We start from the raw sequence: 25,168 nt of genomic DNA on the forward strand, positions 1-25,168 counted from the left end.
AATCCAAACTGCCACACCAATCGATTGGCATCGCCCCAGAAGTTGAAACACGAGCGGCTCTCAAACTGAAGAGCACGGAGGCGAGCGGTCGATCGATCCCCTGCTTTCCCCAGCTTGCTCATTACGGTAACAATCCATCAGAGTTTCAGCATGAGTGGGAATCGGGCGTGCTGAGTGTCCTCTAGGGTTTTCTCAGTATTTTGGTCCTCCGTGTCCTGAAATAGGGTGTGAAACAGGCACTCGGGGGCAGCCCCCTGAGGCCCTGGCCCATGTCCTGACGTTACCTCAGCGACTCCCCAGGGCCTGGGGTGCAGCTAGTTTAGCATCACTATTTAGGGAGGATCCAGGACGCGGCCACGTTACCCCGGCGACTGATTTATGGTCCATGTCCTGATATTTTTGGGATTGTGTCGTGAGGAGCTTGTAACCCTGCCACCCTGTTCCGTCTCTACCAGGTCAGCTGACCTGCTGCCCGGGCACACCCCTAGGGGCAGGGCTGACACTGCAGGCTGCCGCCGACACCCATCTGGAGGCTGGTACAGCGGTGGCTGCTTCCCTTGTCGACGCCCACGCTGGGGGGCTGGGTAAGATCTCCCAACCCATTCGTCCCGTCCTGGGCATGCGATGCTGTCATCACTGATGTCCCTCAGGGTCATCGTCTGTCTACACGGAGTATCCTCAGGCTGAATCATCTGACATGTCTGACGGGGGGGGGGGGGGGGGGGGTATTTATGGTCTCGTGCTGAGTCAGACTGGCACCCGCCACCGTCCACCCCCCACTCTGCCGTGACTCATTAGGGGTGTCAAATTCAAACTCAAAAACCAGCAACATCCAGCCGGCCTCATCCGTGGTCTTGGTCAAAGTATGCAGCCATCTAGAACCTTCTGCCTGTCATTTACAGCTGGGGTTCCCAAAGTAACTAAATTTCTTTCAAGAGCAACACCCCCCTCGCCTGCCCCCCAGCCGACTCTGCTGTCCTCTGCACGGTCAGTCAACAATCGCATTTTTATGCTTCCAGAGGAATGTTCCGGAGAGCTGGTATGCCCCTTGCTGAGAGGGGTCAGCCGTGGCCCAGGGGTCCTCCCGAAATGGCGACGCACTCCGAGGGACTAAAATGGGAGCCTTTGGGGAACAGGACTGGGAATGTCATTGGGAGAGGAATGGGAATGAGAGGAATTCTAATGGCTGAATAACCTTCTGTTTGTGCTTGGGATCAAAACCCGGGCAGCATATTTGGGGAGGGGTGCAAGAGTCACAGCCCGGGGTGTCGAGGGGGGTGGTCTTTCATTCCCCTGCAGGGAGGACCTACTGAGGGGGGGCGGACAGGCTGCCTGGGGGGGGCACCTGGCTTCAGGGGGCTCTCCACTGCGGGGGGGGGGGGGGGGGGTGCAGTTGGTGCCGGGACTTAAATTCTGGGTGGGGGGAAACTTCAGGTGAAACATAGAAAGCAGCTAAGTAACCATGACCAATCAGCTGGCTCTTAATCACCCTGGGTTTCGACCCCCCAGGGAAAGCGGACCCCCTTTAATCTCACTGCAGATGCCGCAAGGTCATGTGATGCTGCCGGTTTCGCCCTCACAGTCCTCGCATTCTGCGCGTCTTTGATGTGGCAGTGCGCGGGACTGGGAGATGGGGGGGGGGGCAGCATGGTTAATGGAGGCCACAGACCTCCCCCATCGCCCCCCAGAGTCACTGTGTCATTACTGAAGTTTAAAATTATGGTTCACTCCAGTGGTTTTTTTGGCCATCACTGCATGATGAACCCAGCTGAAGTCTAATGACTAAATTACCCACAATCCCCTTTATCCCTGGCAGATGTTTACGGTATCACTCTGCTGCCTGAAAACCATCTCTGCTTCCTGCTTTGAAGGGAGGGGGGTCTACATGCCCCCATCTGAACACCAGCTTCAATCTCAGGCAGGAGTCAGACAAAGCCACAACACTGCTAGACCCCCCCCACGACACACCCACTCTTGTAAGGGGGGGGGGTGGTCTGGCCTGCTGTTGTTTACTTGCCTTTTGCATCCTTAGCCGGGTGCTGGGGGGGGGGGGGGGGGCGTTCCTTAGCCATTTGAGAAATACAAATTATTCTGCAAACCGAATAATGACTCACGGAATCAGCCAGACCCGGATCCTGCAGGTAATTAGTGAGGTTTTCTGGCCAGTTAAGAATGTGATGCGTCCAGGTTTCCTGCCCGGTCAGATTGACGACCGTCACCGTGACTCTCTCTTTGTGGTCTGTGGCTTGTCATTGGCTCACAGCGTTTTAGGCCTGTGGCTCAGCAGACTATGATAGGCTGCTGTTTCTGCACAAGCAACGGCAGTTAGGAGCTCAGTGTGATAAAAGGGAGGCAAGGAGTGAGTCCAAGCCGCCGTCTGTCTTGATACCCCTCGCTGAAGTGCACACACACACACACGCACACTCACAGAAACACACGCGCACGCATACACACACACAGGCACACACACACGTGCCGAGATACTGAATCATGCCCATATTCGGTCCCATTTTCCAACTCCCACGCGAATTCCTGCCCCTATTTCGTGTTTCCGTTTTTTCGCTGTAAGGTATCTTGGTCGCCGGGCTCCTTTTTTCCTCACTTACTCGCTCGGCCCTCTTTGGCTCCAGAAGCACGGCGACGTCGGCACTCTCGGCCCCCCGGTGCCCCCCCCCCCAAGCCCGCCACAGGCGCTCTGAACTCTGACTCGGCTATTAATCATGTGCTGTGCCTTTAAACGCGGGATTAGGGGGTCGCTCTCCAGCGACTGCGGATGTCTGTGTGGGATTCTGCTTCGCCAGATGCCTTCAGCTGGCTCAGAGGCATCATGAAGTTATTCCTGGACCTTTTAATGCAAAGTCTTTGTGCGGCGGGTGGGGGGTGAAAGGTAATTGTGCATCACACTGGGTTTTTTCAGCTGCGTTTCTGTCCCTGACTGTGGTCTCCGTTTCTCCACATTGCTTCTTTCTTTCTTCCTGCCTGTCAAGAGGATAAAAGGCGCCCCCCCCCCCCCCAATCGCCCGCAGTTCTCGATTTCTGGACACAGAGACGTATCATGCTGGAATGCCGAGATCAGTGACCACAGTCTACCTTTGCTCATAGTTGATTCTCTGCGTGATTCTTGTCTTGCTACTTTCAAGGTGAAATTGCATGTTTTTCTCCGGTTACTGGTCACAATCGGGGACCTGAGTGTTATTGTCTTCCCTGCGAGCCTTGCAGGCCACCACGGCACTCATAAACGCTCCCAGCAGGCCTAGGCTCACAGTGAGTCATGGTCCGGGTTCGAAGGCACAGGAGACACACCTTAACTCCCTTGCTCTCCATCAGTGAGCTCCACCTCATTCGAGATGTTGCTCCGAGCTCCTTGTGAGAATTCTTGTGAGAATTTGCCCCTCCCTATTTTTGGGGCTTAAGTTTGCAGGTCGGAATGCGTTGAAATGATGGAGTCTCTCAAAAATTTCGCCTTTCTGATTGAAATGAAACAGGTTTTATTTGTGCTTTGTGCCCAGAATGTGTCTTTGTTCAGCACATATGAACATGTCTTATTTTAGCAACTTTTGGATTTTGTTATTTTTTTTGTTTTAGCAGATTTGTCTTTTCAGGCGTGATTGGTGCAGACGTCAAGGGGTTCCGCCTACCTTGTGAGGACCGTCCAATGACGTCTCGCATGGCCCTGATATGTGGGACTTCATCTTGCCACATGGGGGTGAGCCCTTCTTAATTCTAAATTTTGCCAGCTGCCTCTGACCTCATCTGAGTTTGTCCCGATATGAAGGAAGTGTGGACTCATCCGTCCAGCCACGGCCGTGAATTATTGATCAATTCTTGCTTTGAGAGCGATGAAGAATATTTTTAATGGCCGTCTTAAAGCACAAACCACTGCTTCTAACTGCTTAAACTTCTGGTAATCCTGTGATTCACAGCCTATCCCAGGGTAAAGCTAGGCTAATTCCCATCCATCACAGGCTAGTCAGACACATACATTATTTAGAAGCTCCCAGAGCATGATAATTTACTACCTCTGATTCTCCTGGACCACGTGTGTTTGGACTGTAGCGGAAAAATGGGAGCACTTGTTGGAAACCAGCAAAAAGGCAAAATTCTCCGATGTGTAGCTCAGTCGCTTAGGGAGTTTGTGTCCAGAAGGTTGTGGGCTTGAATCCCATGGCTGCTGGAGTAATCATATCCTCCTGAGACCCAAGGCAAAAAAGTGTCCTTCAATTGTAGGTTATTTGTCTTTGGAGGAAATAATACATCTTACAATTTAGATTTTTTCAAATTTATTCTTATTTTAATTTCACAGCATGTCCTCTTTAGTGTACAACAAGAATAAATACGTTTCCCAACATCAGTGAAAAAATAAATGCAAAAATACAATGTCCACTACAATGGACATAAATGAATAGGGTCTAACCTCCACCTGCTTTAGGGATTCTTCTGACCCCTGCTCTCTGTTCCTTCCTTTGGACAGAGGCATTTGCTAAATAAATATAAATGTAAAATAATCAAACTCTGCACACAGAGCTGGATGTGAACCGTCAACACCTGACTCACAAGACACTCAAATGATGCGAATCACTGGAATCTGCTTGTGGTTTATCTTCTGAAATATTTAAGGCATTTAGAGGCTGTCAAAGTGCTATTGAGTAATGAATGGACATGTGATATTAGCCTTCCTTTATAAACATCTTTTAAAATCATCTCTGGCTGCTGTGGAGAGCTCTCAGCGCTGTAAGCAGATACTGCTGTTTTTCTTGTCTGCTGACTCCTTTCAGCCGGTGTGAGTTTGCTAAAAGGGCGAAAGAGAAGATGCCAGGTAGAACTGAATCCGTGTGGACATGGGGGCTGCGCAGGAACACTGGCACCTGGAGCTGAAGGGGGAGTCCAGGTGTTTTGTTAGCTTTGGGTAACTGTTTCGTCGTCACGGAGACGTCCGCCAAGGGTCTTGGCAGGGGGCGGAGTTGCCGTGGGAACACCGGTCCAGATGGTCCGGGCTGTCACTCGTCAGCCCCAATCCTCCTTTCTTTGATCTGCTTCAGATATACCTACCGATGGACGTCGGCCAGAAAAGACACTTTTGAAAGGAGATTCCAAGAGATCAAAACGTCTGCTGAGAAAGGGATTCGGCCTTGTGTTGTGGTTTTGGGCGGGCCACTCCCACCGGGGGGCTCTTTGGGCTGCCGGGTCATTGGGACCCCCGGGCGTCGGGCAGCTTGGACACCGCTGCTTTTCTTCATTTTCATATTGTTTTTGTTTTCCAATAAACATGTTAACCATGTATGCTGTGGGATTCCCAGTGAGGAGCCCTAATGATGTAACAGCATCTGTGGGATTTGAACTTGTTACCTTCCGGTCTCATATTCAAAAGCCTCTGCCAACCACTTGTGCAGAATTGCTCCATAACCGAGCTTAAACTCTGCTTTCACTTGTTTTTCCACTCTCTGGAGGAGCAAAGAGCTTGTTGCCCTTGGTTGTTTACATAATTTCCCTCCCCTGCTGTTTCGGGCCTGCGTGGTACCGGTCGGACCCGTTTGCGAAGTCATGCGGCTCCCATTCCTTCGTAAACGTAAACCGCTGCAGACTGGCTGTTTTTAACTGCCGCTTCTCCGCCTGACGTACAGCTGAGAGCGGCCCTAGCTCCGCACGCAAACGCCACTTGGGGGTATTAGTGAGGGAGGGGCTACAGGGTGGGGGAGATGTGGGCTGATTACCTCTGGAATCCGGTGCAGCATCATGTAGCAGCGATCCAGACTCCGTTTAGATTGCTGCCTGATTTCAGGTGTTTTTCTCCATGATGAGGCACTGGGGGGTGGGGGGGCTGTTTAAAGGAAGCACTCTGTTCTGTTAAAGACCACTCTGCCTTTCCCGAAAAGTCTACGACTGGACTCTTTCTCTGAGACGCTGCCGTTCCAGTGCAGACGCGTCTTTGACCAGGTCAGTCGCTCGCCCTGACGACCCCACGTGTAGTTTTCCAAAATTGTCTGGATCCGCCCACTTCCATAATGGGAATCAGGGGCCTGGAATTGGCATCTACAGTATGGTTAGGGCAGAAGATCTCTGTGAGGGGAAAATGGCTCATTATGGGATAGCTACCACATGACATCAGAGGGTCCCTGGAGTTATTCTCTTCTTGCAGAGCACATGTCACGGTCCAATGCTTCAGAATCTGATTCAGGAACAGCCCCTGCCACGTCTTTGGTGACCCAGCACGGGGGTGAAAAGGGACCTATTGTTTTTGGAGTCACTATAAACTCTCCTCTGGCGTCAAGTCCCCAGTCACCCAGCAGGTGGGGTGATCCCAATACAACGTGACTGTAATACCGACACCAAGGCTTAATATGATTTCACAGCTGAAATGCAAGCTGGTTAAGAATGAATGATGTTATTCCACAGTGCACTTGTGGAGGTAGTGGGAACAGTGGGAACAGTGGGAACAAGTTGACTTTGAACCATTGAGGGATGGACATCGACAGCAAGACACAGCTGCTGATTTGGGGGGTGGGGGGCATGGGGAATCCCTGCGGAATCCCCCAGGCTCTTATTTTGAAGTTGGATTCCTCTGGGGCTGAGGTCATCTGACACCCTGTCGCACGGTGTGCCCTGGATGGACCCCAGCTGCGGGGCCGTCTAAACTGTGCCGGCTGCAGTGGGAATGTGAGCCGGGTTGGATGGGCGCCAAGTCCTCTTTAGACTGCTGGGTGTGTGTGTGTGTGTGAGAGAGAGAGAGAGACACCCTGTGGGGCTTGAGACACTCCATGCGCGGTTTGGCGTATCAGACAGCCCGACTCCTGGGATTACCACCCGCAAGTTCGGGATGGGGGTGGGGGGGGTGGGGGTGGTATTATCCTTCTCACAGTTGGGCTGGGGGACCTCCGTGTGCCTAGAGGAGTGGGGACTTTCAAACTGCCTTATTAGATTTGGGGGATTTTTGGATCATATTGAAAGAGCCCGATGGAGATTCTGGCCGTGGTTGCTTGGGGAACAACTCTGATCACCACGGGCCCCCGCCTTGAAGTCTTTTTTTTATTACCTTAGACACGGCAGCATCAGTGTTTTTATGACACCTTTCAGTTGGTGCGCATGCCCTCCCAGGCTTTCACGGCCGTGTCAGAAGTGAGCCCAGGGACTTGTGGGAGTTGCCGAGGACCCCGAGATTAGCCGGGAGAGAGCCAGGTTTAGAATCTCGCGTATGTCTGCTGTTGCCGCTCCTTCCTTTGTAACGCCGTCTGTGGTTTGGTGATCTTGTCGGGCAGCAGTCAGACTGATGCTGGTAAAAGCCTCTGAGCCTTTGGCCTTTGCTGGGACTCGGTGGGGGGGGGGGGGGGGGGGGGGGGGGGGGGGGGCGGTGATAGCACCCTCAGCTGTTATGGAAGGCAGTGAGGTTCTATAGGAGCTTTCAGGCCCCCCCCCCCCACACACCATTTGACTGGTGGGGGTCCCATACGTGATTGCTTTGCACAGACACGGGTTCCCCCCCCCGCAAACCAGACGCTGCACCCTGCCAGCCACTGTCCCGGGACGCTTACGACGACGAAGACCTGCTTTCTGCTTATATACCTGTTTTTCATTTTTTAAATCAGTAAACAATTTGTGGCGTGTGTAACCTTTAGGGAACATGATTTATGTATTCTTATTTAAAACCCCCTTACTTGCCACGCGTTGACCTGTCAAAGCCCCCGTAAAGGTCATATCCTGACCCATGTCTGTAATATCCCCACCCCCCCACCCCCAATTCTCCTGGTGTCTCTGTGACGGCGTGAAATATCTGGGTGAGAGTGTGAAAACACCGTCTGGTCGCCATGGTGCTTACAGCCAACACTGTCCTCCCCCCGCACCCAGATCAGCCAGAAGCCGCTCTACGTCCCTGGAGTGTGGGGGCCCTACTTTTCCGCCATGGTGCCAGGCCTCTGGCTCAACGAGGGGGGGCAGAGCGCCACGGGGAAGCTGGTTGGTACCACAAACATTTTTGATGTCATGGAGATGGAATTTTGCCAAGATGAATAACATAGAGACTGCATCATTTTGCACCATAAGAGGTTTTATTGGTATTAAGGTGTGCTGTGATGTCAGTGTGACCATGCCTGACCCCCCTTTACAGATTGACCACATGGTGGAGGGACACACAGCCTTTGCTCAGCTACAGGCCCTGGCAGACGAAAGGTTTGTTGTTCGTTTGTGTTTTTTTGCTTTTATTTCACCATTTGCGGTTTCCTCTCAGGTGCCATCACCATCGCGGTCTGCAGGAAAACGTCGTCTATTATTTGCCCCCAGGAAGTGGTTTATTACCAAAACAGGCGTTTTGTGTTTTTCCCCCCCACACAGTGCAGTTTATGAAGCACACACCAATGTACAGAATAGATGTGAAGAGCTTGTTTCCGCAGAACTCGGTCACAGTGCGATGGAACAATTACAGAATGTGCCGGAGCAAAAACCCAACATTTGCAAACAACAAAATGTAAATAGTTTCTTAGCAGGGTCTTGAAAGATGGAGGGAAACTGTTAGTGATGTTTACTTGGTCTGGCTTTTTGTTTAAGTTCATTGCATTTCTAGGGAATTGACGGCTGACGAGCCAGACCGTACTCAGGGGGGGTCGAGGGGGCTGGGTTGGGGTTGGGGTGCTCAGGTCAAGCCCACAGCCCCTCCCCCGCCCTCCCAGACACTGCTAGCCAAATAAACACGCGGTGGGGGGTGTGCTGGGGGTTAACAGGGCTGAGTGAGCTGGGAAACGGACCTTAGGGATCTCATTAGCACCCGGCGGGCTGGACGCCCTCAGAGCCGCCCGGGCCGCGGCGATAACGAGGCCTTTAGAGCGGTGCCGGGCCAGGCCGCAGGTGCTGCCTGCTCATTGGTTGTTCCCAGCAGTCTTGTCAGCGGCCTTCTCAGGTTTCCGCTTGTTAAGAGCCCAGTGCCCCCCACCCCGTTTCCCAAACACGGTCAGAAGAGCTTCCCTGAAATATTACTAGGTGTGACTTAAATGATAGATTCTTATCGTAGCCGTGCGCGTCTACAGTGGCGGCATTCGCTGGTTTTCGCTCTTAGTATTTACACTTTGGGAGTGAAGCTTAAGGAGCCGTCATGGTCATATCCTCCGTGCTGACGGCTTTGCATTTAGCTAGCCACCAGTCTCCAGCATCAGACAGAAAAGTAAACATCTTGTTGAAAGTGCCCCTCACCCCCATCAGAGTCAGGCTGGCAGCTGGTGCCCTGTCCCAAACCTGACCCCCCCCCCCCCGGCACAGGGGACCCGCTCTGTTTTTCTAAGTGCCTTTCTTCTGTGGGTCTGTTCTTCTACACGTGGTCATGGGGCAGCGGTAAGGAAACCAACCCCACCCGCCCCAGCAAATCAACACCAGACTCCCTTCTTGGTTTTTCACCGCCCCCCCCTCCTTAAATGATGCCTGGTGGTGCTCAGATCCTTTTGTAAGTCATGCCAGAGCCCCCCCCCCCCCCCCCCGAGCCATTTCCCTCCCATCCGTGGCATGGACCTTGCCCGCATACAGAACCTGAATTCATGTGCCGGCTCATTACTGTGATTCGTTTTTGGATTTTGGGCTGAGGGGGTTTGTTACTTAACATATGCTCCACATAATCTGACGTTTAAACACATTTTCCCCCCTTCATCCCTAGGGGGCGCCCCCCCACTCACTTTGAGCCTGTCCAGGGCTAATTGGCGCCATGCCACTGCCTTTGAGCTCCCGGCCCCGCGTTCGCTTTCGGGACGGGCCTCAATCCGGGGCAGCCCCTTAGGACATCCCCAGGTTCCCTGTGTGCAGACCCTGACATTTTCCTGCTGTGGCTGAGACACAGCAGAACCCTTTGTGGCACTGAAATCAATGTCTTTAACCACTGTGCCACCTACAGACTGTGTCTTGTCACTACCACATTTTATGATTGGAGCAGCTGAAGTTAAGTTTAAGTCTCCTTAAAGCACCCCATGATGCATTTTCATCTATACATGTAGTATGTTATTATGATTTATAAGTTAGGCTCTGGCTGTCCGGTGGTGTATGTGTCATTGACCTGCCCCCTTTGTCTCTGCCCAGTGGGGAGGGTGTCTACTCGTACCTCAACAAACATCTGGAGACCATGGCAGGGGGCTCAGGTCGCCTGGCCCACCTCAGCACCAACTTGCACATCTGGCCCGACTTTCATGGCAACCGGTCTCCTCTGGCAGACCCCACCCTCAGGGGGATGGTAAGCATCTGGAGTGCCTGCCACGCCCACCACCCCCCGGCCCCTGCGCTCCCCATTCAGTTATCTGCATATTGCTGTCCGAGTCCCAACTGGGCATTTTAATCTGACTGCTGTAAGGACTCAAAGGCTTTTATGCCTGCCTTTCCCCAGGGAAAATTCGCTCATGAATATTCACCGGCATGGCTCTTGATTGGCAGACAGCAGTCCAATCAAAACCTTTGACCGGCTCTTTGGTCTGTGACCCCGCACAGATATGATGAAAAGCCCAGGAGAACCCATTGGATAGAAAACCTCGTGTTTCCAGCCAGTGGCTGTCCCATCGGTCACCAAACACTGGGCACATCCCTCAAATGCTTGTATCTGTTTTCCCGTCAGTACTAATCCGATGACAGGAAATAGGAACGTTTTCAGGAGTGAGCCTTCAGTAGCTGCTTTGGTTCCATGCTCCCGCTCGCTGACGCAGAGGGCGATGGTCCCCGAGTTTGGCATCGCCGCTGGGCGCCTGGCCCCGGGCCCCGGGCCCCGGGCCCCGCTCTGATGGAGCGCCCCGCTCGTTATCTGACAATCCACGAGGCCTGCCAGCGCACGGTGAGCCTCAGGCAGTCAGCGGCCCCTGTGCCTGTGCTGAGTCACTGCTCTGCAGCGAGTAGGCTTAAGCAAAGCTGCCGGCCCCCCCGGTCGACAGCCCTGAAGCCGACATGACTCCAGATCAGATCTGAAAGGAGAAAAACTCTCTCTGAGACTCCCGGTCACAGCTAGAAGGCAGGGGGTACTTTGGGGTCTTTCTCAAATACAGGAAATGCAGAGTAAATGATGCTTTCATAGCCCCCCTCCCCCCACACACACACACACCTCCAAATTGATAGAACGACTCACAACATTGTAAAGGATTCTCTTGTTAAGGCAGTCCTCTGGTGAGACTCTCGTCTCCAGATCTGACAGGTATAAGTAGATCGTAATTACAGGCTGCCATTATAGTACAGTCATTTCGGAGGTAATTCTACTGTAATTACATGCCGATATCTTTTGAAGAAGGGCACGACTTTCCAAAAGAACAGGCCCGGCTGCAGGGTCATACGCGTGTTTTACGCCAATCAGTGTAGGGACTGCAGGCATTTTTGTAGCCCATCAGCACAGGGAAATATTTTGTATTCTCAACCAATCAGTGCAGGGACTACAGGATAATCAGTAGCCAATCAGCACAGGTGCATAATATGTATGCTCAGCCAATCAGTGCCAGGCTGCAGGCAGATATGCAGCCAATCAGAGGCTGACTGCGCCTCAGGAAGTGTGTTCTTGTGCACAGGTCGTCGGACTAACCCTGTCCCGCACCCTGGATGACCTGGCTCTGCTCTACCTGGCCACTTTGCAGGCCATAGCTGTGAGTAGATCCGTCACAAGGGCCTCCGGTGTTTGCAGTTACATGTATCTAATGAAAGGGCAGGTGAAGACAAAACAGAGCATATAACTTTCCCGTAAAAACCTCCCAGTGGTCTGTAGGTAGGTGTGGTTTTTTGAAATTTCACAAATGTCCCTGCTCATCTGAGTCACTGCAAGAAAGTATCTTAAACATGTACAAAAAATTTTGGTTCATATCTGGAATTATATGATTTATGTGCGTAAATGTAATTAACCAGTGATTTTTATACCAGCTGGGTACTAGACACATCCTACAGACCATGGGAGAGGCAGGATATGACATCAGCACCCTCTTCCTGTGTGGTGGGTTGAGTAAGAACACCCTCTTTGTACAGACCCATGCAGACGTCACAGGTGAGCTCTAAGGCGTGGGGAGGGTGGGGGTGCAGAGAGACAGACCATTTCCACTAAGAAAAAAACAGTGACCAGAAAATAATACCGCAGAGTCTCTGAAGAGAGCACCTGTGTTTGGGCTGAAGGTCTGCCTCGCGTGATTCCCCATGTTCATTGTGCGGTTCCCTGGTCCACTATTACCCCAAAATGCCGAGGAATGCCGGGACTTCTCGGCATCCGACCGGCGAGGAAGCTGAAGTGGCCACAGTGTGCAGAGCCAAAGTCTGGAGCAAACGGTCATTGTAAACGATGACGATTTCAGGCTTTTGACTGAAAATCAAACACACTGTAGCCTGGGTCAGGATAAGAAAAATGTCCGGGGGAGTTAGTTAACGTGGAGAGGATGACCTTTGATCTTGGGAGTTTCTCAGTGTAGGAAAAGGTGCTTCTCCTTCGTCATCCTCTTTGATTTTCTGAGTCTCCATGGGGTGGAGAGGAGGGAGAGGCGGGAATGAGATGATCAGAATCAGCGCTCTTACGCTCACACACATGGGGGAGTTTGTGTCCGGTTCTCGGTGGCTGTCATACATATACAATTAAGAAAAGACAATGGTCACATTCATGCTGATATGCACAACATGCAAGTGTGGTTGATAAATGTACAAAAATCAGTAGTGCACGGGAATGCTGGAATAGTGCGAGGACAATAAGGAATGAGGATCACAATCACAGGGGAGGCAGCTGCCCCCTAAACCCTGACCCCGCCCCCTGACCCTGTCCCATGCCCCTCTCTAGGCCTGCCCATCGTGCTGCCCTGCCAGACGGAAGCCGTGCTGGTTGGGGCGGCCATCCTTGGTGCCTACGCCTCCCACGACTACGTCTCCATCCAGGTACACAGCTGAGCGACTCTGCCCACCTGCTACAGTGCCAGTGCTGAGCCGAGTCCAGCGAAACCTCTGGGCTTTCTCTCTGTTAATCTTGCATTAGGATAGGGTAAGGCGGGGTGCTTCAAATCTGGCCCTCGAAGTTGGCGTAATAATTACTGATTCTGATTGGCCAGAGGCTTCACACCTGGTCCATGGGTGAAGGAAGGCTGGAAAATCTGCAGTGCTCGGACCTTGAGGACCATGATTTGAATTGCCCTGGGGTAAGGTAAGGACAGGCAAGGATAAGGTGTGGATAGGATAGGGTACAGTAAGGCAAGGACAGGCAAGGATAAGGTGTGGATAGGATAGGGTACAGTAAGGTAAGGACAGGCAAGGATAAGGTGTGGATAGGATAGGGTACAGTAAGGTAAGGACAGGCAAGGATAAGGTGTGGATAGGATAGGGCACAGTAAGGTAAGGACAGGCAAGGATAAGGTGTGGATAGGATAGGGTACAGTAAGGTAAGGACAGGCAAGGATAAGGTGTGGATAGGATAGGGTACAGTAAGGTAAGGACAGGCAAGGATAAGGTGTGGATAGGATAGGGTACAGTAAGGTAAGGACAGGCAAGGATAAGGTGTGGATAGGATAGGGTACAGTAAGGTAAGGACAGGCAAGGATAAGGTGTGGATAGGATAGGGTACAGTAAGGTAAGGACAGGCAAGGATAAGGTGTGGATAGGATAGGGTACAGTAAGGTAAGGACAGGCAAGGGTAAGGTGTGGATAGGATAGGGTACAGTAAGGTAAGGACAGGCAAGGATAAGGTGTGGATAGGATAGGGTACAGTAAGGTAAGGACAGGCAAGGATAAGGTGTGGATAGGATAGGGTACAGTAAGGTAAGGACAGGCAAGGATAAGGTGTGGATAGGATAGGGTACAGTAAGGTAAGGACAGGCAAGGGTAAGGTGTGGATAGGATAGGGTACAGTAAGGTAAGGACAGGCAAGGATAAGGTGTGGATAGGATAGGGTACAGTAAGGTAAGGACAGGCAAGGATAAGGTGTGGATAGGATAGGGTACAGTAAGGTAAGGACAGGCAAGGATAAGGTGTGGATAGGATAGGGTACAGTAAGGTAAGGACAGGCAAGGATAAGGTGTGGATAGGATAGGGTACAGTAAGGTAAGGACAGGCAAGGATAAGGTGTGGATAGGATAGGGTACAGTAAGGTAAGGACAGGCAAGGATAAGGTGTGGATAGGATAGGGTACAGTAAGGTAAGGACAGGCAAGGGTAAGGTGTGGATAGGATAGGGTACAGTAAGGTAAGGACAGGCAAGGATAAGGTGTGGATAGGATAGGGTACAGTAAGGTAAGGACAGGCAAGGATAAGGTGTGGATAGGATAGGGTACAGTAAGGTCACCTTAGGTAAGGTTCATGGAACAATAGCTTTAATATGATGCAGCATTACAACTTCAGTGATTACACCACCTGCTGTCCTGATATGTACAGTGCAGCTTGTGCGGAATGCTAAACAGGATTAGATAGCACTGTATGGAGACCAGTCCGCACTCCTGATCCTGAGCTGGGTGGGTAGGGGCTTAATAACTAATTGGCTCAGGTGAGTAGGTGGTGGAACCATAGCGTGAGGGGGGTGGAGGTGATTTGGGTTTGAGAGTCACTGAAATACACATTTCCGTTCCAGATGGTTCTGTAGTAACATGTACATTTATAAAGATCTGAGGCATTTTTCTTGCTGTTGAATCGCGTAGAAAGTCCCCAGCACAGACCTTCGCAGGCCGGGCCACATCAAAGTCACAACGAGCGCCTGCTCACAGAATAGCCACGCCAGCTGACATTTGTCACCGCACCTTCCCCCTTAGACCCACTTTGCATTTCCTAGAGAGGTTTTCTCTCGCTCTGAAAAAGACCTGTGAGTTGTCCCAGTTCATCTTTAGGTAGCGGTCTGAAGTTTGCATAAGGCCTTATTGCGATTTCCTTCGCTTGTGAGAGCTGAGGAGCAAGACTCTGAGTGCGCTCTGGTAGCACGCTGCCATCTAGTGGCCATCTGGTTGTATAACGAACGCGACAGTACAGTATTCCGTATCTGCGGGTGATTTTGAACCATCCGCGGACCCCATATATAACGTGATTTTCGTATACATACATATGGAAAAGTTCAATTGATAAATGTACGCAGATTAACACATTATCAACATTAAATACAGTGATAATAAAGTACATTATACAGTACTGTACTCTCGAATGAATAGAATTGTTACGTATTAGCGTAAGAAATAATATAGAAACAAAAATATATTGGATGAAGGGGTGACGGAGCAATGAAAAACATGCTTTTTATACCCCCGTTTTTGGATTTTTAAAAAGTTATTTTCGGACCATAGTAAACCGCGGAATGCGGGGGTCCCAGTGTATTGAGTGTTTTGTAGCGGGGGTCAGACTTTTATGCTAATTAATGTAGCGGACGATCCCCCCCCCCCCCCCCAAAAAAAAAAACCGATACGTCATCGTGAATTAGTATGCTAAGTATCAGACATTGACATGAGTGTATGGAAAATAACAGGACATTTTGGCTGCTTGTGATGTACTTAAATTGCATTAGAAGAAAATATTGTTAAAATGATTAAATGCCAGAAACAGGGAAGCAGCTGGTCCCTGCCCACGGGCTGATGAGAGGTCCTCTCATGGCGTCTGCCCACGCCCCATGAGTAAAGGTGAGTCAGAGAGCAGTGGTGGCGCACCGTGTGCGTTCTTAAAGGGGACAGACAGAGTGCTGTCACTGCCACTGGCTCAGGCACGCTTCGAGGCATCGTCTTTGCCCCTGCTGAAAAGAATCTTCAGTTTGTCATAAGCACCTTTCAGACATGTGCTCCCACCTTTATCTTTTCTAGACGTTACGCAAAAACGCAAATGTCCGTATCAGTCGTATTGATCGCACTTTTAAGGAACTGCTAGCTTCCTAGTACAAAGTCCGGATATTTTCTTTTGACCCCAGTGTATGAATGGAGCAGGAATTTTTTCGGCGAATTCTCCGCGAGCAAGTGGCCGTGTTGATGACGCTTCTGTCATGCGACTGGCGCTAAAAGGGAAGAATAGAAACAGCCAGAAAATTCCGTGAGTAAGGGCAGGCACCGAAAATAGTCCGCCAGAATCAAGGAAAGGCAAGAGACTCAGTTGTGTATGATCAGATTACAAACTCCGTGACCGCGCTGTAATGCGAACTAAGGCGTTAGTGAACAGCAAACACCTTCGATGTGCTGTCAATGAATTCCGCAGTCTACTTTTTGCGTCATGCCCTGCCCTGCCCCCTGCATGCTCTCCCCAAACGCCACCCCTCGTGTAAACCAGCTGGATTATTTCAAGTAGGTGTGAACGCATCTGACACGGAAAATCTCCGTTTGTGTGCCACAAGGGCAATTCTGGGAAATATCCGGACCTGATTCTTCGAACAGTGTCCGCAGTACATATGTGAAAACGGCCATAACAGATTTTTCATTTAATAAACGCAGTCTTTTTTTAGGACGCGATGGAGAAAATGGCCAAGGTGGGGAAAGTCATCTGGCCTAACCCCGAGCTTAAGAGGTGAGGGTTCTTCACAGACACATTACTTTATGTATTTACAGCCTAGTGTATTTCCAGCAGGGGGAGCCAGAGTCACAGAAACATGGTGGCTGGTATCTAAACTTCCATCCATTCATACTACTCATCCAGTACAGAGTTTTTGTTACTAATCATCCACGTATTTCGAATGTTTTATTTATGTGATGTTTTAATGATTTTGTTGGTCAGTCTTTAAGTGCTACATTCCAGTTGTTAAAGGGTGCCTTTCAGAAATATATTTTTTGTCCACCAGGGGGCATTAGTTATGTTAATTTAATCGGGCATTGGGGTAGCGTGAATTTCTTACAACTTTCCGGGTGTGGGGATAAATCTAAAAAGCAGTGTCCCCCATACAGCTTCTACAGCCGGAAATATAGGGTGTTCCTGCAGCTCGCAGATCACCAGAGGGCGTATGCCTCTCTGATGAGGGACTGATCCCACAGAGGCCTATCTGGGAGAAGGCGGACCCACCCACGCAGCAGCGCATCCTGTGCATGACAAACACTGCACTGGTACTTAAAGCTTTCCCAGTGCCGGTGCCCTCATTGCCATCGTCCACAAGCATCTCAAAAAAGGGATTCCAGCAAATCAGCCCTGTATGCCTTCATACACTGTGGAGCACTTGAAAATGCTTAGTCACCGAGCATTAAAAATGAAAATCTCAAACTTTGTTATGGAATCAACATGAAATATACAAGTTGTATGTCTTAATGCAAAGTCAAAGCCAAAATGTCTTGATGAAATGAGCATAAACTGCATTTTCAAGATTCAAGAATCTTGAAAATGCAGTTTAATGGTGATTCCCTGATAACTGACGGCCATGTACCTTTCATCCTTTCTATACGTGTTTTTAAATGATGATGATGACAGCAGTGACCACATGACCAAGTGCAGATGGAACTTGTTTTACGTCTTCTGCTCAAATCCTTATGTGTAAAACATAAACTTCTCAAGAATTTCTTCCATCGTTGTTCTCTGTGTTTTTTTTTTACCCTCTCCCCGAATCAGATCCCTCTGCTCAGCCAGAAACAACATCACTCTCCTTGCCCACCTCAGCACTGCATACAAATGCAAGGTGAGGGGTGGTTCTGTCCACCATGGATGGTCCAGTGCCAGCTGCCTAAGTAGCTAATGCCATAATTGGTGGTCCAAAACTGGGACTATCTGGTCAGGGGCTCACAAACTCCATCCTGGTATAAGACCAGTGAATATTCTGATTTCATTGTTTTGGATGAGGTTCCTTCCACTGGATTTTTGAAAATCCACCGTTAAATTTTACAGACATTCTGAGACAACTGTGGACATGTGAAAATCCAAGCCATCATAACCTGGTCTCATCTAAAATCTTATTATGGAAGAAAATGAAAACACAAGTTATTAATAAGTTTCTTTTTTTTTTTTTTTTTACTTCTTTAAAATAAGGCACTATATGTCACATAACATTAGGAGTACAACTGTGACTGTCACAGGAATTTACAGGAGTTTCTGCTGTTAGCTTCAAACCTGTGAGACCTTCTACACATCTTCCAGCATAGGCTATGATTCTCAGTGAAGAACATGATGATGATGAACAGCTTGGCTCCAAGAACATGCCAAGCATGTCCCAACTTTCCATCTTAGAGGCCATGAGACTGTGCTTTATATCAACCCCTTATGGTTGGGGGGTGTAACGCAGGTACTTCTTCCCAGAAGGCAGATCTTTTGTGAAAACTCCAGCCGGATACAGAGCTGCGGCCTCGACTTCAGGAATGCTTGGTGGAACCATGACCCGATCGCCAGGCTGAAAGATGACAGCAGAACAAAAGAATTTATCAAGTGCAGATTAGCAAATATGGGGGCTTTCACACACAAAAGGAACTTGTTTCAAGAACCAGAACCTTTCTTCGGAACCAGGAACTTTTGTTGCATTCATACTGCAGGAACTCGGCCTGATTGTAGTTCCTCAGAGGCAGTTCCGGAACCCTTTTTTCGTCCCTACTCCAGAATAGGTACTTTTCATTCGAACACAAAAAACTAGGGAGGTACAGCGATAACTTGCTGACTAGTTGACCACAAGTGCTGGAGTTAACTTGGAAGTGAAGTAGAAGTGCAAGAAAAAAAGAGAGGAGCAAAAATTGAGCAGGTGGAACTATTTTTGTACTTCATTTACATTTAATGCATTAATTAATACATTTTTTGCTTGCGTCTCCATATTTCTGCACCAGAAAATTTCATTGATAACTAATATACTTTTGTCTGATATCACTGGTGCTGGCAGGGAAACTTGCCAGCATTTTTTAGCAGGATAACTTTATATATTTTTTTGTTCTGTGGAAAAGAAAGATCGATATGATGGCCAGATTTAACAAGAATCATAAACATGTAATGGGTCATATAAAAAGAAATATAGAAGGCTTTGTCCTGTGTTTATCACAGTCCACCCCCCAATAACTAACAAATAAATGCCAAAACAACTTGTTCATCCACTGTTGTTTTGGGGTGGCGGTGTAGTTTCTTATTAAATCAAGTGTGAAGTTTAACCTACAACCTTTTTTCATATCCTATGCGTATTTAGTATAAAGATCCCAGTTCCTGTTGTGTGGTGTGATACTGACACATGAAAGTGCCCAGGAGCTACTAAAGTAACATGTCGAGGCAGCCCAGGGAGCTGTAAACCTGGACTAGGTACCGGAACATTGGTGTGAAAGCACCTTATTGGTGTTTAACCAGCCAGTAAACAGAGACTTTCATAATTAATGGACAAAGTTATTTTTTTTTTATAGAATCAAGCTACACGAATATTATGTAGTTCAGCTCAACAAGGGGATGGGTGTGGGGTTAGTTCCCACCTTCCAGCCCACCGGGGTGGCTACTCGATTATGTGCCGTCAGCTGTAGGGAGTCTATGACACGCAGGAGTTCATCGAAGTTGCGTCCCGTCGTCGCAGGGTAAAGGATGGATAGCTTAAGTTTCTTGTCTGGGCCAATCACAAACACCTGGGACACATGAAACAGTTGGCGGTGACTGTATAAATGAACAAAAACAACATTTAACATTTTTGACTGCAGTTTAGTCTGATGTGCGTCAGTGGTGACTGTGTGTTGTGCCTGTAGCCTCCGGGCTGTAGGGGGCGATACTCACACAGCGTGCAGTGAGTGGCATCCCATCTTTGTCCCTCTCATCAGGATCCAGCATACCCAACTTCCCTGCCAGCACCCGTTTTGCGTCTGCTATGATGGGAAACGGGAGCTTGCAGGCAGGAGCCTCATTGTTGTATGCCATGATGTCCTGAGCACATCGTTATAAAGGAAAAGAATCTTAATAAATAATTAGATTAAAATCACACCGCACAGATGAGTGGCATTGTGGCCTCACGCTTTAAGGTTTGTGGGTTTGAGTCCCACCTCCACCTTCTACGTGTGGTATCCGTGTTATCCCGATTTAGCATCTTTTTCAGGGTGTACCCCAGCATGGTGCCCTGTGCTGACATAGATTCCCGACCCTGACCAGGATAATCAGGTACGGAAATTAGCCCAGCTACACTTGCCATAACATTACTTTATTCAGTTTTGCATAATAACGTTTCGGGGGGCGGCCCTTCTCCATCTCTTGTAAAACGATATGCAGTGGTTTCGTAAACCCATACATTCCCATAACCGTGAGTGAACTGTGATTGTATTGCGGATAGACACCATTCTCCGAAGTGCTTAAATGGATTTCTGTTACAGTGACTCTTCCAGCCACAGGACTATGTTGATAACTTTACCTCGGCCCAACTGACACCCATGTTTTTTCCCTGGCACCATGCATGTCTTGTTTGACTGTAGTTGTACTGGTATTTTTTTCCTGCAAATTACCGATTCAGACAGTGAGTGTAACAGACCTCGGAGAGACACCTCATTCCCTGAAATAATTACAAGAAAGAGCTTCTATGCGATATCTTACGCATACCAACTCTGGTTGGTTGTTAAATGGAATATATAATCGCAGGCATTTCGAAAAGGAAGTTATTTGACCTTCACTAATCCAACCAACGTAACCACGGTGATATCGCTTACAAGAAACAGTCAATAGAATATTAATTTAATATTATGACGGCCACTCTTTTCAGCGCAAGGATGAATGATGGCTATACTTTGCTCCAGCCGTGGTGGTCGTCCACGCTGTCAATGGACAGCGCGATCAACTTCACGTTGCGCTTGGTGAATTCCCCGCTGAGTTTGGAGGCGCGGGCGAGCTCGGTGGTGCACACTGGGGTGTAGTCCCGGGGGTGCGAAAAGAAGATGCCCCACCTGCGGAGGAGGGAGCCAGTCATGGACACAAAACCGATTAAATCAGATTACCACTGGACCAGCATTACATTTCTCTGAAATCCCATAGATTTGAAAGGCTCCACTTGGAAAAACAAAGTTACTCTTTGTCCTATAAAATGAGTAACAAACTGCAATTAACCCGTTTAAATATTAATCTGCTGGTATGATTTCAAAACACCGCGACGCATAACAAAAACTAATCAGTACAATCGACGTATAGGCCTAATTACATTGTAAATCTATCAGCGTAGGCGGAAACATTCTTCATTCCGTTTTATACCACGGCTGTTTCGTATTGGGTTACAACAGATCCTCTTAATGTCTTCATTTTGACTCATTGCCCAAATATATATAAGTCGCCTTCCCTGTGTTTCTGAAGCTTCTCTAGTAAACACCAAAATATTTTTTTTCATTATATTGTGCTTGCAGATAAAAACTGACCTTACAACTTGTTCTAAAGAAAAATGGGCACATCTAACGGCATATAGAAGTAAATTATTAAATAGGTCTATTTGATCTTTCTGTTAGTGACAGTAATTCTTTGTTAGTTGCACCTACGAACGAATGCTTATGGGCTATTTAAGTAGCCTACTGATTTGGACGGCTTTGAAAAAAAAGATGAGAAATACAACAGATGTCTGTTTTCATATAGTCTTCCTGTTTCAATGACCTACTTCAGCCATGTACTGTTACTTTAGCGGTCATACATGCCCCCTTTTGTTTCCACATTTGCAATTATGTTTGTGAATATTTCTTTTAAAAATGCCAATGAAAAAATACATTCATTTTGCCCCATCCTCATAATAAAGTGTAAATTAACATTTACATTAACAATTTGCGCATAATGCCAAAAATGCTCGCGCGTTGTGGAGTACGATGTCCACCATTGTCACCGCGACAATTCAACCGCGTTATACAGTCAGATTGGATCGACAGCTAGATATTTGTACTTATCTATATATATATAGTCTCCACATACAGTATGAGTGGATGAACGCTGGAAAAAATGTTATAAGGCAATCGCATTCAACTATAGTCTGCTACTGAAAATTCCAGTTTGGTGGGGAAAATGAGAGTCATTGCGTGTAGCCTACTTACGAGTCTCCCAAATAATCATGCAGTTTTATATGGCCGATGGTGGTTTCGGCTTCAAAATCAGGGAACACGTCCCCCAGCAGTATTCCGGGCATCCTGACCAGCACGGCAGCCGTTTCAAAAAGACCAGAGCAGAGATGATAATAAAGTGCTCAAGGGGCGGGTCCAACGACTTGTGGTCAAGTATTCTGTTTAACCTGTAGTTTAAACGTTAAATACTTAATTTCTTTAATGTATGCCCAACAATTGCACGAAAAACTGCCGTTTCGAGCATTAAAAATTAGCCAACTTTAAATTAATTAATGCAAATTGGTGAATAAAAACTAATACCATCTGAATATATTATTATTATTATTGTTCAGGACGGATTATTTTTCAGGTAAAACACGTCGTGTTTAGCAAAAATAGGGCTAAATGTAAACCAGTTGTTCTCATTTATTTCTCCGTTGAGGCGGTAGACTCAGCAGGTTTGTTTTGGGAAGTTTCCAGTCAGTGTGCCCGCAGTGAGGATGGCGGGTTTTTTTTTTTTAGATCTAACCGTAAAGAAATAGAGAAAGATAGCGGTTTGACACATATGAAGCGATGGTGAACTGGACATACATGAGCTTACTGTATTCGGCGCATTTAGCCTATTACTTACTGTTAAAGTAAATAGACATGCCTTGAAAGGAAAGAGCAGTGAGGGGCGAAGTTTTTCCGGTGACGATGATGCCAGCAACAGGCGGTTTGAGGTTATGTAAGACCATCGGGGCTCCGGCACTTTGAGGAGGTCCTGCTGTAGCTGCAGATAGCTCGATCAGCCCGCATCTCGTCGATATCGTCCTGATCTATCTGCTAGCGGTAGACCTGTGGCTTTCAAGGCAGCTGGGGCGTGAGTCTGCGAGGATTTATCATGGGAGAGCCTGCGGCCGCTGATGACGCTGTTAACTATATCTGGTCGTGATCGTTGGTGTGTTGCCTGTACAAGAGTGACAGCGCGGCCGAACAAGTGGTAATTTTTGCTATTTTCGAGCCTGTGTGTCTGGACTATTGAAAACGCAATGTTTTGTAAACTATGTCATTGTGCACTTAAAATAACGATATTTTAAATAAAAGACTAATATGTAAATCATTATTTGATTAAACTGACACCGGTTATTAAGCTAGTCTAAATACATTTCTCTAACACTGGATTGAAAATTCCTAGGGACGAATGGCGTATAGCCTGCTTTGTTAATGTACAGGGGTCTGGCGAATCTCACTTATAATGTATGACTGATACTTTTAATAGCAGTAATCAATCATTATTTTTTGTGACTTTCCACACACTCAACGGAAAATGAAATCGTTTACTATATATGTGTAGCCTGTATGATGGGGAGGGAAGTGCCATTTAATTGGGCCCCGCCCCTTAGTGTCAATTAGTGCAGGTGGCAGAGGTGGTTTTCCTTTAAAAGCGTTGAAAGATTCGGGTGAGAGGATAGCGCCTGGCAGGAAGTAATTCACGAAGTCTTGGGTACGCATAGTGCAGACGGAATCATGTGAGTTTCCTCTTATGCTGTCTTTTGTCATATAGTGTTTTATTTGTAACTAATGTGGAGTGTTCTGTTTGTAGTGCGTTCTGATATTGGAAGCGGAATACGCGGTTGCGAGCCAGCCGAAGCAGCGCTGGTTTTGGGAGAGCGCATACATCTACTTGTTCCTTAATGGTATTGATTTTATTTGAGTTTATTACTTGAATCAGCATAGTTTTATACTCTTTTTGATTACAGGAGGAGGCTTCGTCCATTGGTCAGCCACTGTTTTTCCTGTGTCCCAAAGCATTCGATGTATTTTTTATTTATTTTTTTTATTTGGTGTTTGATTTTGCGGGCCTGGTCTAAGGGGGGGTGAGAGAGAAGTAATTTGGAGGCCCGCATATTGTATTGTATGTTGGTTTGTTTTTTTTGTATTGTTTTGTCTAGGACCCTGAGGGTCAGCTTCTGTGGGGAACATTGTGTGGGTGGTTATATGTGGGTGATGGTGGTGCAGGAGGTAGTGCAGCCGGAGGAGGGTTGCAGGTTCGAGCCCCGGGTCCTCCTGACCCCATCGAAGTGTCCTTGAGCAAGACACTGAACCCCAAATTGCTCCCGGTGAGCTGGTTGGCACCTTGCATGGCAGCCTCCGCCACCGTGTGTGGTGGCGAATGGGTGAATGTGAGGCTTACATTGTAAAGCGCTTTGGTAAAAAGCGCTATATAAATACAGTCCATTTAACATTTGCAGTCCATGTATACGGGTGAAGTGTGGTTTTGTGTCACTTCTAGTGTGTAATGATGCTGTGGAATTCGTATGTTTCTTTTTGTCTCAGTTTCTGCGTTTGTGTTCCCATGAGGACTAAGTCGCTGGATGTCCTAGTGTGATTATCTGTGTCTTAGTTTTGCGTAAATTATTTTAATTCATAGATGGTCAGCCCCAGTATCGTTCCATTATTTGAACATCCTGCAATCGGATATAGCGTTTACGTTGGTGGAGATTCGCTAAGGCAACGGTGGGAGTGGTGCTCCTTGCCCTGCTGGGGGTTACATATGTATCAGTTTATCCCTATATCTCGAGTACCATATTGGTCTGTTTTGTGGATTTCATTTGCACCCCAGATAGCATCATGCTATTGTTTCAACGTTATGGTCAGTGTTAAATTATCAACGTTGAAACTGAATTTATTTTTGGTCAGATTTTCAGTGTTGAGGAAAAAATTGAATCAAGGTTCTGCCACCATTAATGTTGATATAAAGTGAAAGATTGAAGATCAACGTTGTCTTTTGTCTGATATTTCAACATATGTGTGCTATCTGGGACAGCGTGTACTCAGTGTGACCTTTGTGTGTTTGAGGTAAAGTAACGCACTTCAGAAACGGGGGTATTGAACAGGGGTCTCATTGAGCTTTTTGGTACTATAGACGTTTATTTATGCCCACAATTTCATAAGCACTTCAGCAGTACGATTAAAATATTGAGGCATTTTACGAGCCCAAAAGTTAGCAAGCAGCAAATTCGGCGTATCCTTATGTTAAATAAACGTGTAGGACTTTAAACTGCAAAAAGTAACTGAGGCATTGATGAGACTTCTAAGCATTTATCTAATCATGCATTCCATTTTCCCTCGAAACTTGAATTCAGAGTCGGATTCTGAGTTTTGAAACAGGAAGTGACGACATACGCGCTCCCGTTTCTCGGAGATCTGAGAAATATCTCGGACAGCACAGAGGATCCCGAGTTCAGAATCCAAGACTGCTGCGCCTTTTCTCAACAGAAGGGAAAGTTGTAGTTTTATCCTGTTAAAGCACTACTACTCATTTGTGGCTCATTAAATCGGTCGCACACACTATACCGT

The 25,168-nt window shown here is 47.9% G+C and overlaps 2 protein-coding genes and 1 long non-coding RNA gene across 7 annotated transcripts in view; 2 read left to right on the plus strand and 1 right to left on the minus strand.

The window, feature by feature from the left end:
• Positions 1–17,393, plus strand: part of fggy (FGGY carbohydrate kinase domain containing) — a 33,832-nt gene extending 16,439 nt beyond the window's left edge. For 2 of the 5 annotated variants that reach the window (XM_023818822.2, XM_023818821.2), the window contains exons 7-16: positions 456–584; positions 3,603–3,706; positions 7,840–7,947; positions 8,099–8,160; positions 10,045–10,195; positions 11,502–11,576; positions 11,848–11,968; positions 12,743–12,837; positions 16,351–16,412; positions 16,787–17,393. In XM_023818822.2, coding sequence (XP_023674590.2) covers positions 456–584; positions 3,603–3,706; positions 7,840–7,947; positions 8,099–8,160; positions 10,045–10,195; positions 11,502–11,576; positions 11,848–11,968; positions 12,743–12,837; positions 16,351–16,412; positions 16,787–16,865 — 986 coding nt within the window. In that variant the 3' untranslated portion in view covers positions 16,866–17,393. Of the gene's footprint in view, positions 1–455; positions 585–3,602; positions 3,707–7,839; positions 7,948–8,098; positions 8,161–10,044; positions 10,196–11,501; positions 11,577–11,847; positions 11,969–12,742; positions 12,838–13,007; positions 15,312–16,350; positions 16,413–16,786 lie in introns of those variants that run through there. The other 3 variants (XM_023818823.2, XM_072704017.1, XM_072704018.1) reach the window with 3 other exon arrangements.
• Positions 17,394–17,819: 426 nt separating this feature from the next.
• On the minus strand, positions 17,820–21,936 carry LOC111847497 (peroxiredoxin-6-like). Its single transcript, XM_023818714.2, has 5 exons — positions 21,821–21,936; positions 20,545–20,701; positions 19,551–19,697; positions 19,259–19,405; positions 17,820–18,210 (listed from the first exon to the last, which is right to left on the minus strand). The coding sequence occupies exons 1-5, from the start codon at positions 21,910–21,912 to the stop codon at positions 18,082–18,084; spliced, it is 672 nt and encodes a 223-aa protein (XP_023674482.2). The 5' UTR covers positions 21,913–21,936; the 3' UTR covers positions 17,820–18,081.
• Positions 21,937–22,432: 496 nt separating this feature from the next.
• Positions 22,433–24,587, plus strand: LOC140581446 (uncharacterized). The gene is made up of 2 exons (XR_011984511.1): positions 22,433–23,337; positions 23,412–24,587. It is a non-coding gene; the product is annotated as an uncharacterized lncRNA (long non-coding RNA).
• Positions 24,588–25,168: the final 581 nt, after the last annotated feature.

Source organism: Paramormyrops kingsleyae, chromosome 21 (genome assembly GCF_048594095.1).
Source record: "Paramormyrops kingsleyae isolate MSU_618 chromosome 21, PKINGS_0.4, whole genome shotgun sequence".
NCBI classification, from domain to species: domain Eukaryota; kingdom Metazoa; phylum Chordata; class Actinopteri; order Osteoglossiformes; family Mormyridae; genus Paramormyrops; species Paramormyrops kingsleyae.

Bases quoted from the DNA above. Each gene is read 5' to 3' on its own strand.
- LOC111847497 (XM_023818714.2), bottom strand. From the start codon at position 21,912: ATGCCCGGAATACTGCTGGGGGACGTGTTCCCTGATTTTGAAGCCGAA. The intron at 19,406-19,550 runs GTGAGTATCGCC...CATGTGTCCCAG, and splicing joins TGCCACTCACTGCACGCTGT to GTGTTTGTGATTGGCCCAGA. The intron at 18,211-19,258 runs GTGGGAACTAAC...GTCATCTTTCAG, and splicing joins CCACCCCGGTGGGCTGGAAG to CCTGGCGATCGGGTCATGGT.